General features: G+C 36.4%; 2 protein-coding genes across 4 annotated transcripts in view; both read right to left on the reverse strand.

The window, feature by feature from the left end:
- The window catches only part of Cdc27 (cell division cycle protein 27), a 44982-nt gene extending 42022 nt beyond the window's left edge, over positions 1-2960 (reverse strand). For 2 of the 3 annotated variants that reach the window (XM_071595036.1, XM_071595035.1), the window contains exons 1-3: positions 2796-2960; positions 1906-1981; positions 1661-1808 (exon numbers count right to left, since the gene is read on the reverse strand). In XM_071595036.1, coding sequence (XP_071451137.1) covers positions 1661-1808; positions 1906-1981; positions 2796-2819 — 248 coding nt within the window. In that variant the 5' untranslated portion in view covers positions 2820-2960. The remainder of the gene's footprint in view (positions 1-1660; positions 1809-1905; positions 1982-2795) is intronic. The other variant, XM_071595037.1, reaches the window with a different exon arrangement.
- A 2031-nt stretch (positions 2961-4991) lies between these two features.
- LOC139696695 (zinc finger CCCH domain-containing protein 15 homolog) lies at positions 4992-18048 on the reverse strand. Its single transcript, XM_071595531.1, has 8 exons — positions 17686-18048; positions 17394-17607; positions 17015-17247; positions 16804-16923; positions 16443-16649; positions 9325-9450; positions 5940-6072; positions 4992-5842 (listed from the first exon to the last, which is right to left on the reverse strand). Exons 1-8 carry the CDS (start codon positions 17755-17757, stop codon positions 5610-5612), a joined length of 1338 nt encoding a protein of 445 aa, XP_071451632.1. The 5' UTR covers positions 17758-18048; the 3' UTR covers positions 4992-5609.
- Between the last annotated feature and the right edge of the window lie 753 nt (positions 18049-18801).

The raw sequence follows: 18801 nt of genomic DNA on the forward strand, positions 1-18801 counted from the left end.
GAAAAGAAATAGGCATTTTGGATGGAATAAAGAGATGTAGAAAAATGGTAGAGATAAAGAATGCAGTGTTGTAATATGCAGTATGGCCCGTAAGGTTACTTTGTGTCATGTTAGTTAGAACTTAGGATTACCGTGGTGAGTATTGTTTGGGTCCATCACAAACCTACCCAAACAAAATAGACTACGAACTAATAATAATACATTACATTATTGGCCGGGAAAAATTCATTCAATTTTTTAAACTGATCTTAAATTAAGGTATTCACTGGTCTAAGGAAGATAGAAATATACCAGTACTACCAGTATTATGCAATAAGTATGGAAAATTCCAGTGATAGCCAACCTTTTCCATTCTGGATATTGGAAATATTTTATCAAATAATAAAACATTAGAAATAGATATATATATAACAGGATAATAAAAGTAAATTAATTAAAGCTTCTGCATACAACAATATATGGACATGCCATTAACATTTATATTATTAATATCAACTAATATTATAATCAGTAAAAAGATGACAATTTTTTCATTATACAGACTTATTTACAATAAAAAACTATCATGTTTGATATTATATATTTATATATTTGTTTAACAGCAACTGAAAATGTTTTAACAAAGTAAAATTATTCCTAATTCTCTTTATTTGATGTGAAGCTTGTCATGCTACTTAGAAAAGGATCTTAATTGCGTTCAATTTTTTCATAAGCACACACTAAGTTCTTTTTTAATGGACAAGTCTTTTTATACATGCTTCTTACACCTTCATGATGCATGCAATTTTACCTACACAATGAAATGATTATTCAACTCTAATTATTACAATTGGAAATTCACTAGTTAAGGTAGGTTTTTGATGGACACAAGCTACTGTACGGTAGTGACTTATTTCCTTGCCTCTCCTAACAAAACACAAACCAAAATCTGATTCTACAATAAGACCCTCTTCAATTTGGCATACTTCCTTCCGCCCTTCACTCCATCCAACATGCCTATCCTATTCCTACCCCTTCCTCACTTGCCTAACATTCTCCCCTCTTAGCACAGTCTTCGATATTGTATTGCAATCTAAATCCACTGCATCCATCTTTCCTGCCTCCTTTAGATTTATCCCAACAATCTCATCTTCCCCAACATACCTATCCTAGCACTTCCTCATTTGTTTTCCTTTCTGCTGTAACCAAAACCAAAATTTCCGCTGTAACAGTGGCAGTACTTAACAGTCTCAATCTCGACCCAATAAAGTCAATAAATGATAATGGTAATGCCCACTGACCTTCTTGTTAGTCATGGAATATCCCGCTTAAAATTTCACCAACCAATTAAAACTATAGCTACCTCATCAACATCCACATGAAAATCTAATCACAACTTCCTTTCAAATCTCTCAGTCTTTACATGCATTCATCTCAGCGAAATTCTATGCTTGTTAATTCCTTGCTAGCATACTGTACTCTATGTGAAATGTTTAGCATAATTACGATGTAACTCGGTACATGGACTGCTGGAATTACGTGCCATGGAAATAATCAAATTAAATAAGATCGAATGGTTTGGAAACCACCAACGCAGGTGGATTGGTAAAATAATAATATACTCGTACATATTTCAGTTTATTCATTTCACCAATTACACACCAACTGCAAAGCTACTTACTTTTGTAAATCCAAACAGCATCTTGCCATAAGATATTTGCATTGTGGAGACTTTGATTCTCTGCTTTGGAGTACAGAATAGGCTCTACCAGGTTTCCCGGAACGGTAATAACATGTTGCCAACAAAAATATGGTGTCATCTGAGTCCACTGCAAATAAAATAAATGTTCCATTTCAAGAAATGAACGAAAAAGAATTGCTTCACTGCACTTTTCATCAAAGATCAAAGTTTTGAATGATAATTACCTTCGGCAAAAAGACGTTCTGCTAAAAAAATTGCATCTGCATAGGCATAGTGATTCAAACAATGCCAAATGGCAGCCTAAAAGTAAAAACAATGGTCAGTAACAGATACTAATGTACAAAAATCGTTAATCAGAAGCCTTTAGCACTGAATTCAACTGGAAATTAAAGAAAAGATCGAAACGCAGACGATTCATTCTCATCATAAGATAGACACCATTGTTTTTCTACAAACATTTCAAAAATGTTATGCGATTATACATGCTGCACGAGAAAATAAACAGAAAAACAATGGACTATACAATATCAATTAACTGGTGTCAAACATTGAGAAGCGCTTTCATTAGGAATAACATCAGGCACCTGGTTCACGGATTAGGATTTCTATCAAAACCTGCTGCCATTGAAATAATATGGAAATAAAATCATCGCTATTTTAAATTCGTTCATAAATTTTCAGTTTTTGTCCTCAATCACCAAATAATTAACACCCTAAATTACTAAACACGACATTATTCTTCCCGAATCCGGAAATAGGGCCAGCACTTTCACCTAAGTAGCGTTAAATAAACAAATTCAAAATTCCGTAATACAAGATATTAACAGTGATTAACTGAACTGAAAGTAAATTGAGAGTCCTCTAAAAATGTCTTACGTCTGTCCCTATTTGTAACGAAGAATTTAAAGAGTGAACTAGTTTGTACAAATGGCTGAGAACTTGTGTAAAATGCATACTGTAAACACTATGAACTCCTAAAATGCAATTAACGCTACACATTTCGTCCATACTCGACGACTGGAACAAATACGACGAACGATGTGTTTCAGTAACGTTCAAAACCACAGAAAATTTTCAATGCCAAGCACTGGCAAATATTGGCCAGTTCACTTACCTGTACAGGCTCCTGTACGATCATTCTTGCTGACCAAACGGATGGATTACGTTAAATCGCAAATTAACAATATAATTTTCATTAGACCCCAAGAACTGCCATAGGCCCAACGGTGTCATTAATAACGACTGTAACCGTAACCCACCATATTGAATTTGACGTTGAAATAGATGGCAGTAGAAATCGGGCGCTGGCAATCCCAACTTTAAACAGTTGTATAGTATTATGATAAGCTCAAAGAGCTTTTAATTTATACTGATAGATGGCAACACGAACATTGGGGAAAAAACCCAGTCCAAATATTATCTACTGTGTTGCCATCTAGCATTGATTTAATATACTTCTAAGGGTTTAACATCACAATGCTGTATTAATGTTGCTAGTGGTTCGTAGAATTCTTAATGCTAGCGACTCCTCCTGTCAAACCAAGGCATTATTCTAAGAGTAGAACAGCGAAATGTCCAGACTTGGTAGGGGGACCTTTGGTTTTGGTAAGAAATGTTAATGGAAAATATGTATGATCATGTTTAAAAACAAGCATAGTATGCACTGTTTGGCATTTTTACGAAAACCATGTTGCATTCATCAAGTTTTGGCTTAATAATTGCAAATTTTATTCATTGCGAATTTTTAATTCAATCAGTGCCATGTATTTGTCGTATTTCGGAATATATGTAATTTTGGATGCGAGCGCAAATTTTCCTTGGCGATTATTGCTGGACTTTCCTATTGTATGCCTTCTATTCTTTACATATTAATAAAGTGCAGCTAGCCTGCCCTGAAATTCTCGGGTATTCGTTCCTTCCGTGGTTGGTGGCCTTGTTAAATGCCATAAACTATTGCATGCAGGATTCTCATGGCATAACTTCATTTACCTTTGTATTTCTAATTTGAAGCATTATTGTTTGGGCTCTGCCAGGAAGAATTTCTTCTATTTTGAGGATATAAATACAGCAGAGGCGAGCCAACGTAAAATTTAGAAGTTTAGATCACATACATTTCCTTTTTCCATTGAATATTTTAACGCCAATTCTAATTACATTGTCAAGATGGTTAAATATATAAATTTTAAGACATGGCTGGTTAACCAGGGCACATTCAGAATTTTCCCAAGCCCTTGGTTTCTGAACACAGTATGAGTTTTTATTTGGGACAGTGCAGAGATTACTATCATAAAACTTCTTTCAAGAGTAATCAAAATATGCAAGTTATTGTCACATGTAATTCTATCGAAAGTAAACAAAGCAAACTCTTGAATGGTTTGAAAATTAAAACAAGAAATGGGGTGGCAAAGGGATTCCTAGACCAAAATTTTGTTGCTTTTACTAGAGTTCGCTAATAACTTTTGACTTCGGCTAGTTAAGAGGACTTGGTAGTCATGCACACCATTTTTATTCATAATCAAATAAAAATCTGTATTTCTTCAAACCCAAGTACTACCTAGATTGAAAAAAAACTAATGTTTCTGTAATTAGTATGGTTTCAGGCAGAGAACCATGACCGAATTTTCAAAATGAAAGATCTTTTTTCAATAGTGAAGTTGGTTGATGACCTTGGTCTTTGATGAATAAGAGAAAGCCACCAATTATGGCTGAAAGAAGTACACCGGAATATACTCAAATACCAAAGTATGAATAATTAGTTATATATGTGAATATTTATGTGGAAGTATCTTCAGAGGCAGCATAGTCTATACATCTTTAAGTATAATAGCGAAATCATTTTAAAAGATTTACTATGGCCTCAGTTTGAAAACTATGTTCAATAGGTAAATCTAATTAACCATACACATTAAATTAAGTTCGCAAGAGACTGAAAACATTCTCTGCCTGAATGCCATGAATTTGCTATAATGATTTACATTGGTGTCCCTTCAATGTTATATGATGATTGATCAACAAAAGCATCTTTTAAATACCTTTTTACTCTCTCTTACAGTTGGTAGAATATTATGTAGGCAGACACAAAGAGGAAACTACCCATGTAACACTTTTGAGCAATAGGATTCAGTTAACTTTCATAATTTGGGTAAAATTCCATCCAACAAAGCCATTTTGCACAGGGAATACATTAATATGAACATAGCAAACAAATAACCTGGAAGTAATATGCACAATACAATAATAAAAATGCTGCCTTTTTACATCTGAAGTCATTGAATTGGGGCTCTCTTTGAGACTTAATCATAACAGTTCATAAAATATATTTACAGTTTATTTTACAATCAATATCAAGAAATACAATGTTGCTATTCAGCAAACTGCAATTTGTTCGCTACAGCCTACATATTCCAAAATCAAAATATGACCCTGTAGTTATATTTTGCCATTTTAAAATGACTGACAAAGCAGTTACTGGGGAAATAATTAAGAAAAATCAACACAAGGTAAAAAGTAAGAATTGACGATAATAATGGAGCATTAGAAAAATGCTTGGAGGGGAAATAGTACGTGATATGTTTTTATTAAAAAGACACGTATTGAAGGGAAATTAACAGCGATTTTTGTCAACTTCAGATTATCAAATTTTTAAGTTCCTTGGCACACAACAAAACATCACCCATGGATTCTCCCAAGAAACCTCAGCAAAAGAGATTTTATAGTTTTGACATTTTATGCTTAAAGAAAGATATTAAATGTTAGGTACTTAATGAGTGAATCTTGAAAGAAACTACAAAAATATATTGCTGTCACCTTATGTCTATTTGCAAGCAACACAAGACATACCCACAGTTATATTTGTAACAATGGAGATGGAAACACACAGCTGACTTTATTTCATTTTATTACAGCACAACAGAGATTATCAACTTAGTCATAGATTCAGTTCAAACTCATCCAATCCATCGCCAAGGTCTTCATCCAAAAAGAGGTTCTCATCTATTGGGACTCCAACAGCTCCTGCAGCTACTTCTCCTGAATCACTGTTTCCATCACTATCACCATTGCTATCTTCGTCACTATTAACTTTTGTATTCCTATGGCCACCACTTATACTTGCACCACTATCTGTCCCACTATCACTTTTCATCCCATTTTGCAGAGAATCTGAAAATAACACAGGAAAAACCATTGATAATGCATTTTTTGCCTCCAGAGATTTGTCAACTTCCTAATATTATTTTAGATTAGAATGTTAACTTACCTGGTCCACCAATGCCATTGGATGCCGAATGTTCCGGAGGAACTGCTTTCAGCCGGTCTTCCGATGCCTTTGTGCCCGTTCCATCTGCCTCTTGTGCTTCAGAAACAATACAATCCAAAACAATTTCACGATACTGGAAAAAAAGAGAGGTATTTGAAGGATTTATAGATAAATTGCCTACTCAATTAAAACTTCCAATTTTTGAAATACATAAGCGTATATTTTAGAGTGCACCAAATAACATGCAAGAATGCAAAAAAAAGTGATTGCTATGAATCTCCATAGGCAAAACCTGTGGCATGCTGAGTGTACTTTTCATCGTTTTTTGTAATCACATTTGTTTTTCGGAATGCTTAACATCAACATGACAGAAAGCCAACATTTTGATTCAAATCCTGTTTTAAACCTAGTAGGAAACAGTTAAAACTTTAAAAAAATGCTAAAACAAGAACTTGGTGATGTAACTAACAGTGGTTTAGGCATTTCATGAGTACATGAATTTCAAAGAATGACAAACAGCCTGATTGTCACCAAATACTAGGAAAAAATCAAGTGCATGCAGCCATAGTATAGTCCCGCTGGGAAATAGATTATATTTGGACTACTGCATGCTGGAGTAGTTTTACATTTAATCATGAGAATTTTGTCCATGGTCCTTATGTTTTACAAGCATCCATGGATTGCACTATCATCCTTCCCAGCTTAGACAATGACTATGATATTGTGTTTATTAGCACTTTTTGAATTATCTCAACTTTAACTTCATGGGCAATTTTTAAATTTTGTACCCACAAAACCCATAAGAACATATAGGTAAGCTTTCAGTTTCTCCTAATAACTTAAATAATCCTGAAAATATTAGCCAAATAGTCTAAATCTACAAAATACCCTGTAAGCCACCCCAAAGGCAGTGGAGGTTATTAGCCATCATCAGTCATTTAAACATTAATATAATAAATAATACATACATATGAATTTATATTTGTACCTGTACATAAACACACGTACACTTACTTACATAAAAGGCTCTCTAGATAGTTCAATAACGGCTTGTTTAGAGCAAAGCTTTAAATTTTACTTTTTGAATTAAAAATGTAAGGGTAATTAGGTTTGACTTGGTAGTAATTCTGTATTGTGTGAGGCAAAAGTAAGAGCTTGAATCTATCAGTGTTCATGTTCATCCCTCATTTTTTCCTGGTGACCCAATCTATCAATTTCAAGTGAGACCATAATAATTACATTGTTTTAATATGAAACTTGAGTGTTCTATATCTTTCCAAAGTACACTTTGCTCAAGAGTCTCCACATTATCATTCCAGCTCACACATTTCTTGAGGCAACAACTAACAAATCTAATAGATTTCCTCAGATTTTTTTCCAATTCATCAATTAATATTTCTCCCATTGGATCCCAAATGTCACCAAACGATAAGCAACACATCTCTTCACTTTATAATTCAATTTTCCTGCAACACATCTAACGAAGCCTAATTTATTTAAGGTTGACTTCTATGTATGTCCAATAAGTATGCCCCAAGTAAAGTTTGATGTAAGAGTAACACCCTGTTCTGAGAAAGTACAAGAAGCATTTAAATAAACTTTATTTACTGAAAGCTAGGAAATCCGTACAACATATGCAAGAAAAACAAATTTTAAATGTAAATGCATTAAAAATAACAAACATTCATAGAAGTTTACCCAAAAAATAAATATTTTTTAAGTTTTTAAAAATATTTTCAGAAAAGTTTTCAATCCCCTGAGAAATTCTTTAATGTTTTCAGGGATTTGAAAAATCTTTTGAAAATACACCTTGAAGAATGATACTTACATCAGGTAAAACCTCATAATTTCAATGCCACATAATTCAAATATCACCTAACTTGAAGCTAAGAGCAGCCTTTGCCCAAAAGCATATAATTTCTCATACCTTTAGAGGACCGATAAATTGAAACAAGCATCTCAATCACAGCCATGATGCAGCCTCTCAGACTTACAATCAGAGAGCACTTGCATCCTCAACATTTTTATTAACAGCAAAGCCTTGTTATTTTGAAATTCAAGGGACAAAAAATTGTAAAATATTTGTGACAGTAAATTGTGAAAAAACTTCAAAATAAATGAACCTAAAAAAATTCTACATATAGCCAATAAATTATGATGTCATATTATCTTCCCATTTATATACTTAGCAACTTGCACTTAATATGTAAGTTCCTAATTAATATTTTTACAATACTTTTAAGATGTAAACATTTGGCACCATGAGTATCTAGTTAAAAATGTATGAAAACAATGAGCAATAGATAAGATTTAAGCAGTGCGTGATGACCATAGGACCAAAAGTTTGATTTTTGCATAGAGCAACAACGGTAGTACGTACGTTCATCAACAAAAGAATGGAGCAGGAAAATGAATGTAAAGTAGAAGATGGGATAGGTTAAAAAGGTGATAGTTGTGCGATTCCAGAGAAGCGAAATGGTCAATGACAGAAACGAATATAGAATGAAGTCAAGATATATTTGCTTGCTTCATCAAGAAGGTTGCATATCATCAAAAGCTTTTCTATGCATACACAGAGGAATTATTGAGAGAGAAATGGAAAGGGCTGGAGTCAGGTATGAAAACAAGTGGGGTTTAGGCTAGATCAATTAGATTCACAGACAAGCCTTGGTTACCCAGGCAGCCAAGAGATTTCATCACTGCTTAGCCCATCACAGAATCAAATATAGGATGAGAATTGTTCATAATAAAATGAAGTTAACAAGATTCTCAAGAAATAGAAAGGTAAATTAAATATTGAAATTGGCGGGCAGCCACTATAGTATGTAGAACCCTAGACTTACTGAGGAGATGAAAATGGGAAACATAGGAGAACGCCAAAAATAATTTCAAAAGGTAAAAGCATTCAAATTTTGTGGAGAGTAAGAAACAAGGACATTAAGCTTTGATGGGAAATGTAGTTTTGCATGATGCTTGAATTTTAGTCCTTGAGCCAAAAGAGTAAGCACAGATTGGAAGTTTTCGAGATATGGGCGTGGAGACAATAAAGAAAATTAAATGGACAGAAAAAAAAATGCTGGGAAGGAAGAGGGAAGATTTCAGAGAGAATGCAGAGAAACTGGAATGCTGAAGAATATGCATCGATAATCTAATTTTTTAACAACGTTATCAGTATATTGATACAATTGTCAACAAATTGTATCAATATACTGGGTCATGGAAAATTATCATAGGTACAATAAAAGAACATTTTAAAGAAATACTCATGGCATCAAGAGCTTCCTCAATTTCCGGTAAAAAATTTAATACTGTACTCAGCTGCTCAATTTGTCTCATAATTTAATGTAAAACAAGCAGTGTATTTGTTATAAAAAATCTGGAATACCTCAATTGTTTCCTCATTTTCTTCATCTTCTGGAAGGTTTCCAGTATCAAATGCATCATCTCCTTCTTCATACTGGTCCGCAGCTGCCATTTCTGGGTTGAAAGTAAACATTTCTCGTCCAGAGAGCTAAAAATTGTCACAAAATATTAGACATGCACATTAGTATACATGAGGATTCATACACAAAAGACCACCAAAAAGCAAAAACATATTCCCCAAGACAGGATAAGGAAAGGGATGGATAACACACAAATAAGCAAAGACAAGGTTAATGAGGAATGTAGACTGATTAAACTTCCATATGAAACCAAAGTTTTTGAATTGAGAATTTGTGGCTGAAGACACTGGTTCAATTCATTGTTCAGGTACTTTTTTTCTCGTCATAATTTTCCCCTTCACCCTCACCTCCAAACTTGTTTTTATCCATATATGTTTTTCCTATCCCTTTCCTAATGATACATACATTAGAATGTGTATAAGAAAAATATGCTAAATCATAATACCACTAGCCTTGAACCCAAAATTTGATAAGACAAGTGAGAATTGAACTCACTTGGTACTGAGCCACATGGTGGCATATAAAATTTATGATTAACCCCAATCCAATTGCACTTTCTCAAAAAATTCCGGTACCACCAAGCCTGTGTTCAGTTGAAGATATTAAAAGACATCATACAGACTATTCCAAGATGATTTAGTTTTATTAAGTTATCTCACAGTTGACTTTTTAGGCATAAATAGTCCGAAGTAGTCATCATTGAAGGAGGTTTTTTGTCCAATTCTTGAGTCAATAATCTTCTCCCAAAACTTAACTGCACATGAAAATAATTTAATTAATAAATTCCACACGGCAGTATATTATTATAGGTAAACCAACCGATAAGGTAGGTTTTGGATAGACACAGCAGCCAAACAATTCTCTTCTATCCCAAAAAACACAAACATTCTCCCCTCGATCACAGTCTTCAACCTTCTACTACCAAACAATTAACTTTGCATCCATTTTTCCTGTCTCCTTATGATTTCTCCCATCAATCCTCTCTGCCCCATCATAACTAGCACTTCCTAATTTGTTTCCCTTTCTGTCCAATTCACCTTCTCCATCTTTCTCTGCACCAATATATCAAAAGCCTTCAATCTAAACCTATCTATCATCCTGCAATGCTCATGTTTATGTGCCATACATAACTACACTCCATACCAAAGTTTCATGAGCCTTTTCTTAACATCCTTACACAATGCCCATCATCAATTCTCTTCTCCTTGTGAAAGCTTCTTTTCCTAATGCAATTCTTCCCCTTAGGTCCCTATTACTTAGTCTATTTGGGCCAAAAACACTTCCGAAACACGTAAACTATTCCACCTGCTCTGGTTTTTGCCCTCCTATTTTAACGTTTAATGTAGCCTTTCTCTTTCTGGAAGACCGCATAATCTCTTTCAGTTTGGTCATCAGCACACCTAACTGATTTTATAAATTCCCTGATAACTTTCACCCCAACCTCCAGGTTTTCCCATGTCTTTAATCAGTTCATCCACATATACCTTGAACAGCACAGGTGATAACGGACAACCCTGCCTTACTCCTTTTCTTAACACTGCTCAACCGGACTCTCCGTCGCCCACTCACACCTGAGCAGTCTGAGACATGTACAGGTTGTGAATTAGCCTCCTGTCCCCCAATCTATTCCTATTTTCTGCAATACAATCTTTTGTTTTTCCCAATTTATTCAATCAAAGAGCCTTTTCAAAATCTATGAAACAAGCAAATATGTCCTGACTATATATTCCTCTTGATCTCATAACTTCAATGGCATCACTTGCGCCTCTCCTCCTCCTGAGCCCAAACTGATCATCACCCAAGTAATCTTTTGCCTTACTCACCACTGTCTTGTTGATAACCCTGAGAATCACTTTAGATGATGGCAAAATCTAACTTTTTGTTCTTAAGTCCTCACAAGAGTCATCAGGAGTCCTTTCTCCCCATGGTCATTCCTTGTACCTAAACAGTAATCCCCACCTCATCACCACCTCTTCCTTCACTGAGAGTCACATTCCAATCCTCATCACTATCAAATGTTTCCCTGCAAAAACAAAACCTATTATATCCTTTGACTGATCATATACCCCATTGACTTCTTCCTTCCTATGATTGCTAGGTGGCAGGTATAGCTGAACAATACTAAGTTTGTTGGTTCTGCTTTTACTTATAAAAGTAATATTCTATCCATTGCTTGCTCTATGTTAACTACACTTATTCCTACCTTTTTATTCAATTTCTGTGTTTAAAACTATTAATCTTGGTCCAATTATTTTAGTTGGTGACTTTAATTTATCCATTCAATGGGACACCCCAACGCATGGTACCCCTCTCAATGGTCACGACGAATTCTTCATTGAACATTTTATAAGTGCTCTACAACTTTCGCAATACTGCACCCAACGCACCCGAAACCTGGCAACCCTGGACCTTCTCCTCTCGTCCGTTCCCCCTGAGGCTCTTACCCCGGGAAGGAATATTTTCAACTCTGACCACAAGTCTCTGGATGCAGTTTTCCGCATTAGAGGTTCCCGGAAACTCCGCGGGGATCCCCCTGCCCACATGAAGCCTTTCCCTGCCTGGTCGAAGGTCCGCTGGGAGGACGTTAATCGCTGCCTCGACCTTCTCCCCTGGGGTGTGCTTACCGCTTTGTCTCCTGAAGAAGGGGTGGACTTCCTTTACCTTGTTATTGAAAGTGTGATAAAAGATTTCGTCCCTCTTGTGAAACCCAAGTCAAAGAAATTCCCGTCGTGGTTTAAGCCGGACACTGTGCACCTTCTGGGTAACAAAAATCGCGCTTGGTACCTGTATAAAAATTTTCCGAACGAGAACACTCGGCGTTCTTTCATCGAATTACGTCGCTTTTCCAAATCTCTCATCCGTCGCGACTACGAAGAATATACGCTAAGGCTATCATCGTCCATCACATCTGACCCAAAAAAATTCTGGTCGTTTGTCAATCATCGTCGTAATCGACCGCAGATTCCCGTTGCTGTTTCTTATGGCAATGCTAAAGCTGTGGGACCTGAAAGACCGAACTTATTTTTGAAATTCTTCACGGAATGTCTGACTCCTGCTTTTAACCCTCCCGTCTCTAGCGATCTTTCCCTCACTCCAAGTTGTTGCTACTCTTTATCCCAAATCCAAACCGATTCCCGGGAGGTTTTTAAATTCCTTTGTAAGATCCCCCTCCGTCGCTCCCCTGGCCCCGATGGCATAAGTCCTATATTTGTACGCAACTGCGCTTCCTCCCTCTCTCTTCCCTTAAGCCTCTTATTAAATCGCTGCTTTCCCCTCGGTACTTTCCCCCCCCCCAATGGAAATCCGCTAATGTTATCCCCATTCTTAAAACTGGAATTAAAAATGAAATATCTAACTATCGCCCTATCTCTTTACTACCTATTCTTTCTTCTGTTTGCGAGAGGATTATTCTCAACAGACTTTATTATTTTACTTCCCCTTTTCTGTCTAGCAACCAACATGGTTTCCTTCCGGGCAGGTCATGCTTGACCAATTTAGCACTTTTTCAACACCACGCTGTTAGTGCGATAACAAGTAAGACTCAATTAGATGCCATCTTCTTGGATTTCTCAAAAGCCTTCGACTCCCTCAATCATAACCTCCTCATTAATAAACTCAGTCAGCGTATTAGCGTTCATGGAAACTTTCTCAAATTACTGACCAGCTTTCTTTCGAATAGAAATCAGCGAGTAATACTATCTGGCGCCTCATCTCCTTGGTCCTCTGTGACATCTGGAGTTCCTCAAGGTAGTATTCTCGGACCATATCTTTTTAATCTGTACATTGATGACTTAGCTTCCCTAGTCCCGACCTCCCTAGCCCACACGTTACTATATGCCGACGACTGCAAAATTTTTAAGGAAATTAATTCCCCCACGGATTGCTACCACCTTCAGGAGGCTTTAAATAAAATTTCAGATTGGTGCAGCACATGGATGCTAAATTTAAACTCAAATAAAGGCAATACTCTAGTTCTCTCCCTAAAAAAATCTCCTCTTACCTTTAACTATACAATTAATTCAGTTCCTCTGAATCGTGTTGCTTCTGTCAAGGATCTTGGTGTATTAACTGATCGCAAACTAAATTTCTCAGGTCATATCAAAGCAGTTAAATGCAAAGCCATGTCTCTTCTAGGTCTACTTTACCGCTACACAGAAATAAAAGATGTACAATCTCTAACCGCATATTTCTCAACCATTATCTTACCATTAATTACCTACTGCTCCCCTATATGGTCAATGTCTGCCCTATCTAACCTTAATACCCTTAACACGATAACTAATTTTTTCATTAAAATTGTCAAGTACAGAGTCCCCCATCTTCGGGACTCGCCCACTGAATCACTTCTTTCCTCGCTCTCGATTTGTAATCTCTCCTCTCTACGTCTAAAATCCGATTTAAAACTCATGCATAACACCCTTAACTCCATTAACGACTGTCCTGAACTAATTTCCCTTATCAATTTCAGAGTTCCCCCCCGAGTTACCCGCGATCACTCTTTATTCCACCAACCCGTTCCCAGATTGTCCCTCACCAAACGGTCCCTTTTCTTCCGTCTCCCCGCTTTACTGAATTCCCTTCCCGAAAGTATTGACCCCCTCTCACTCCCAGCCAATACATTTATAAACCTTTCTCTGACACATCTCTCACACCTCCCTCAATAGTATAGTCTTGTTGATGTTTGTGTCCTTATATGTTCCTGTTATATGTGTCACTGTAAATTGGCAATCCTGCTGTATGTGCACAATTTTTACTAAATAAAATAAATAAATAAATAAATAAAATATAATTGCACTCATGGCTGGCTCTTGTCCCCTTCACTTTATATTACTCTATAATTATCACTCAAGCTATCCCCGCTATCCTTCCATCTCACCTCGAATAGACCTAAAACAGCTATATATTCTCTTTCTATTTCATATTCTCCAATTTTCCTGTCCTCAACACACAGTCCTAATATTTCAAGTTTCTAGTCGAACTAATTCAGTCTTCTTCCGCATCTTCTGTCAGTTTTGCTAAGCAAAAGTTTCGTGAGATGATGACCGTGGAATCATCATTGCCTCTCCTGCTTCCAGGCACGACACACGGCCAATGGGGTCGAGTCCCTTGGTTGCCACGACCAATTTTCTCTAAACTGCCCATCATAAAAATCTTGTTTTTATTAACCGAGGTGGTTTCCTGTTACCTTCCTCAATAGTGTTATTAATGTGACACCATCACTGAATGGCTATCCTAATGGGGTCAGATGTCTCTGCAACTGCCTCACTGAGGAACAGATGCTGCACAAACTACCTTTTGCCTGGCTCCTAACCTTCAACCTATCTGGCATTAGTGACCCTACAAGGAACAATTATCATTAGTCCCACCAGCACAGCTTTAGGACGCATCGGAACTCAGAAGTCCTTCCACTATATCAAGGTTGTAGCCCATGGGATGAACTGCAGCACATGCCCTGCTTTTCCAATGAGGTACCAAGATACTATATCTCCATTCCTTTGGCCTTTTCTTTCCATTCATGAATGGCTCCAAAAGCCAGACAAAAATTCTCATTATCACTCTGCATTCACACCTCAACTGATATGTCATCTATGCCTAGCAGTTTCCTCTTCTTCACTCTTTTCTGAGCTTTCTTTATTTCTTCATTCTTGACTGCACCCAGCATTGCTGTTGATTGTGGAACATGTGGGACATATTCCTTTTAATTTCCAAAATTTAATACATTTTTAAATTTGCTTTTCCATTATTTCTGGATGCATTCATCTTCCAACATAACTCTGATGTTGTTACCCTTAATACACTTTGCATAGGCAATATTTCCAAACTAGCTTTCTCTCTTCCTTCAGCTAACTAGTATACGAGTACTTCCGTCACCTTAGTTTCCATTGCTTCAAACATGTGGTCATATAATACAGCATTTGCTTTACTTAACACTCTTTGGGGCATTCCTACTTTCCCATACAAGTTCCGGTGACCTGGTTGATTGATTGCTTGCCACTTGCTTAACTATCTTCCTTTCTTTGATGATCTCTAGTGTTTCCTCATTCCACCATGTCTCTTTCTAGTAATGGCAGCTTCAGGGGAGATAACCTACAGCTGAGGTCATTTGTGCCACTAGAGATGGACAGGAAGGGATGAAGGGTTGAGAGTAGTCCGGCATCGGCATTAGTCTATTCTTAACAAAAGGTGCTAATGGGTTCACAGTTTTAAGTCCCATCCGATGGATGGCACACTCACTCAAAGTGCTCCTCACAAAGCAATTAAGTAGGGATCGAGATATGACTGAAAGACATCCCCCACCTCCAGGATTTGAACCTGGACCCTCTAGGTTATTATTTTAATCACCGCACCATCCCGATCTCCATCTCTTTTAAAATATAATTTGAATTTCAGATGGGTTCATGGATTAAGGATCTTCAATGTGACAATTTTAAGTTTGGACCAGAAGGCCCTTTTCAGTATAATTCAACTGAAACCAATTTATTACTGAAATTTCCACACAAATTAATGTCTTGACATGGTAATAAGCATTCTGAGGAATGTGAAAGATGATTGTAAGACCAGCATGAAATATTTTCCTGCATTAAAAAGTTTTAGGACTTTTAATTATATAAAATTCAGGTTATGGGTGAAATACCATGGTTGCTACCGGACTTACCCTACATTTCAAACACCCATATTTCAGAAATTTTTCTATTCAGGAGGCTAAAAATTAATTGTTTCAATCCTCAATAATGGGTATGTACAGAGTAAATTTAAGGGAATAGTAAGCTGGTTGGTTTAGTTTTGAAAAACAATGGGCTGCTTCGACATGGACTGACACTTAATGCGTTCTAGAAGAGATATATTTTGCCTAAGATGGAATTTTAAAGAATATTAGAAAATAAGGTCCATACCCCAATTTAAGGGAATTTTTGTAAATTTAAGGGAATAGTAAGCTGGTTGGTTTAGTTTTGAAAAACAATGGGCTGCTTCGACATGGACTGACACTTAATGCGTTCTAGAAGAGATATATTTTGCCTAAGATGGAATTTTAAAGAATATTAGAAAATAAGGTCCATACCCCAATTTGTCGACCAGCTTTGTACTCGGTCCTCTTTTTCTCTTCTTCTTTACGAGCTGATTCCTCTTTCTCCATTATTTTCCTCTTCTTCCACGCAATGAAAGTCTCCAAGGTTACTTTGGTTAAATTGGAACCCAATGAAGATCTCTCACGCTCTATAAGGTCCTCCAGAGATATTTCATCTTTTTTCTCATCCTTTTTCTTATCCTGTTGAATGACAGTAAATTATTACAAATATGCTCTTAGCACTCCTGAAAAAATGAACTTTCAATTGCATACATAGCCAGATATTCAATCAACCACTTTCCTATTTAAATCTCACACTAATGTTTCTCAAATGAAAAAATATAACTTCCCCAACCTTTTTCAACACGAATCCTGGTGGTAGAGCGTGTCGATATATGCACTTTCCTCCATTCGGACATTCCCAGAACCAACCGTACTTACTCTTCTCTACAGCATCCACAAAATACCTACAAATCTGAAAATTTGTAAAAAAAAGGGGAGTGAATTTAACTGTAAGTTATCGAAATGAAACTAAAAGACATGGGTTTCGCGATTAAGAAACTTACAATATCCGTAGTAGGCCTCTTGTCATCCTCAGCATGTTTCTTCTCCACAACTTCCTTCAACTTTTCTTCATCCCAATCTTCCATCGTTTCCTCAGAATCACGCATGTCATGATACATGCTACGTTTTTCTGCTTTCCTTTCCAATGTTAAGTCATGGGAAAATTTACATTTATCTCCTTTAGTGCACTGTCCTTGTTTAAAAAACGCACAAAGGACGGACTTGGGGTCGGTGCCTGCAAGTGTTACCAACAACCAGTTAATGTACAGCCTACTTTGAATAAACCCACATCACACAGCGAATGGGGTCTAATGACACACATTGCGCTTCGACGAAGCAATTTATCACGGTATATGTTTACAAATCAAGGGATTAAATTACCTTTCTCAACTTTCTGTGTTGCCACAGGCTTGAATAACATGTTAAGTTCCTTGGATTCCTTGAGCTTTGCATCCTTTTTATCCCTTTCCTGTTTTTTCGTTTCTTCCATTTTTCTATTACTAGGGTTGCCACCAAATTTAACTTGTTTTTCAACTTGCTGAATAAACCTTTGTTGCTTTGCTCCTTTTTTATTTTTTAATCCGAAAGTTTTATCCTTTGAAGTTAGAAAATCATGAAAAAATACGACTAATTACAAGACCCTATGTAAAGTCAGATAATATTCGTTACATACCTCAATAACTTTTTCTTTCTTTTTTTGTTCAGTCTTTTTGCTTGGCGCAGCAGGTTTCGGTTTGGGAGGCATGGCTGAAATTTATATTTTGCCACTCGTTTCACTTCTACAATAGTACACGAGTCAATCGTCAATATTGCACAGTCCCTCCACAAAGAGTTAGGCCAATGTTGGATCTATTTCTGATTGGCTCCGATAAGTGAGAACCGGAAGTTAAGTTCCAATATGTCTTTAACAATTAGACGTTTTTCAGTTTTACAGTAAATAAGTTAATTCATGTGCTAAAACATTTAAATTTAGCTTTTGTATGTTTATCCCCGATGAAACATTACTTGAGGGAAAACTAGACCGCTCTTCTGTACCAGCACCTTCAAAAACTAACAGATGACATGCGCTACACCGACATCCGGTTTCGATCTCAAAAAAGAGCGAAGTATAAACAACTATTCTCCAAGTCTTCATAGAAGATAACAAATTCATCAATCACAAGGACGGTTTTATAGGTTAGGATAGGGCTTACTTCATTGACATGATGTCATTTATGATATCGGGGATACAATTAAGGGGCTGGATTCTTCCTCTGCGCCGCCCACGGTAGGAAGTTAGTGGAATCAAAAAAACTAGTGTAGGAAAAATTGCGGTTGGCCCGAAGAACATAATATTAACTCGAGATCTACAGCCAATAACCGTACTTGTCAAACGCTCTTCCTGCTAGGCTGCTATGTACCCTTTATTAGAGAGTTAAAATATACGATATGGTCATAAATGAAGAATTGGGTAAGCATCTTCCATTTATTACGTAAAACTTTGCAAGTGAGAATTAAATGTAGGATTATTTTTCATTATTTGTGATATCACGTCATGTTTTTTTTCATAACAGTGGCGTTAGAAATTCGAGTTATTTCATTGGACACTTATAAATAATTATAAGACGCTGCGAGTGGTGTGATGTATTTCTCGACTACTAAAGAGGACCAAGCCAACAAATCATGGTAAGTGGTGAGTGTCAAAATTACAAGAAAATGTTTCATTTTCTCCTATCATTTCAATATCACAAGCCGCAGAGTAAAAAGTGAGCTTTTCTGCGAATAATCGCTAACACCAATAAAACCAATG

The sequence above is a fragment of the Hetaerina americana genome, unplaced genomic scaffold (assembly GCF_022747635.1).
Source record: "Hetaerina americana unplaced genomic scaffold, ioHetAmer1.1.p SCAF_7, whole genome shotgun sequence".
Lineage (NCBI taxonomy): Eukaryota > Metazoa > Arthropoda > Insecta > Odonata > Calopterygidae > Hetaerina > Hetaerina americana.